This window comes from Quercus lobata, chromosome 5 (assembly GCF_001633185.2).
Source record: "Quercus lobata isolate SW786 chromosome 5, ValleyOak3.0 Primary Assembly, whole genome shotgun sequence".
NCBI lineage: Eukaryota > Viridiplantae > Streptophyta > Magnoliopsida > Fagales > Fagaceae > Quercus > Quercus lobata.
This window is the reverse complement of record NC_044908.1, coordinates 67,046,580-67,047,888: the sequence shown is the minus strand read 5'-3', so window position 1 is coordinate 67,047,888 and position 1,309 is coordinate 67,046,580. Positions and strand designations below refer to the sequence as shown.

The following is a 1,309-nucleotide window of genomic DNA, read 5'->3' as shown; positions in this document are numbered from 1 at the left end:
CCCTAAGCAAACTGGAGCGACAAAATGTAAGCCTCCCATCTCTCACGGATGTGACTTCGCCGCCGTTTGCCATAGAGATATAGGCTATAAAGGAACAGATGGAAGTTATGATGAATGCCCTCAAGGGATAAGTGTCCAGCGATCTTGATGATCTCGTTAACCGAACTGACTCACTGTTCACCGCCTCTGTCAATTCTTTCCCCCTACTGCATAAGTTTCACATGCCACAGATAGATAGCTACGACGGAGTTAAGGACCCTCTAGATTACCTAGAGACCTTCAAGACCTTGATGCACCTTCAAGAAGTAGCCGATGAAATCATGTGTAGGGCCTTCCCCACGACGCTGAAAGGTGCAGCAAGAATTTGGTTCAGCCGCTTGACGCTCGGCTCCATCAACACTTTCAAGGAGCTAAGCGCTTAGTTTACTGCGCACTTCATCGGGGGACACAGGAATAAAAGGTCTACGGTTTGCTTGATGAGCATTAAGCAGCGAAAGGACGGGACACTGAGATCCTACATATCCCGCTTCAATAAGGAAGCACTTTCGATCGACGAAGCCGACAACAAGATACTTGTAGCGGCATTCATGAATAGGCTACAGAAGGGAAAGTTTTTGTTCTCCATATATAAGAACGACCTGAAGACCATGTCAAAAGAACTTTATAGGGCCACCAAGTACATGAATGTTGAAGACGCGCTGCTAGCTCAAGAGGAAAAACCCAAGAAAATGGAGAGATAAGAAGACACATGGCAAGACCAAGGGCGGAAAAAGGCAAGAACAGGAGACCGAAGGGATGAAAGGCATTCCAGGCCCTTGGGAGGGAGGTTCACAACCTTCACCCTATTAATTGCCCCAATAGACCAAGTCCTAATGCAAATAAAGGACAAGGAGACTCTGACCTACCCCGGAAAGCTGAAGGGAGATCCTAACAAGCAACTGAGGGACAAATATTGCTGCTTCCACCGTGACCACGGTCATGACACAGCCGATTGTTACGACCTAAAGCAGCAGATCGAGGTCCTTATCAAGTAAGGGAAATTGTAGAAGTTCGTTAGAAAAGAGAGAGCAAATCCACCTACTCAAGAGCAGCCCCGCCAACGGGATAATGAGCGCCCTAGGCCCCCCATAGGAGACATTAGGATGATCATAGGAGGAAAAGCAACTACTAGGTCCTCAAAGAAGGCCCTTAAGACTTACCTCAGAATGGTCCAAAGTGTCCAGCTGATGGGCACCGTGCCAAAGATAGCACAGACAGAAGGCCCCATCATTGGATTCTCGGGAGAAGATGCGCGGTGGCTTCACCACCC

The 1,309-nt window shown here is 48.3% G+C and overlaps 1 protein-coding gene across 1 annotated transcript; it reads left to right on the top strand.

Moving 5' to 3' along the window:
• Positions 1 to 221: 221 nt before the first annotated feature.
• On the top strand, positions 222 to 740 carry LOC115990981. Its single transcript, XM_031114741.1, has 2 exons — positions 222 to 367; positions 452 to 740. Exons 1-2 carry the CDS (start codon positions 222 to 224, stop codon positions 738 to 740), a joined length of 435 nt encoding a protein of 144 aa, XP_030970601.1.
• Positions 741 to 1,309: the final 569 nt, after the last annotated feature.

What these genes read in the sequence shown, in the direction of transcription:
- LOC115990981 (XM_031114741.1), top strand. Translation starts at nt 222, where the DNA reads ATGCCACAGATAGATAGCTACGACGGAGTTAAGGACCCTCTAGATTAC. An exon ending in AAAGGTGCAGCAAGAATTTG is followed by an intron (nt 368 to 451) that starts GTTCAGCCGCTT and finishes CGGGGGACACAG; the next exon opens with GAATAAAAGGTCTACGGTTT.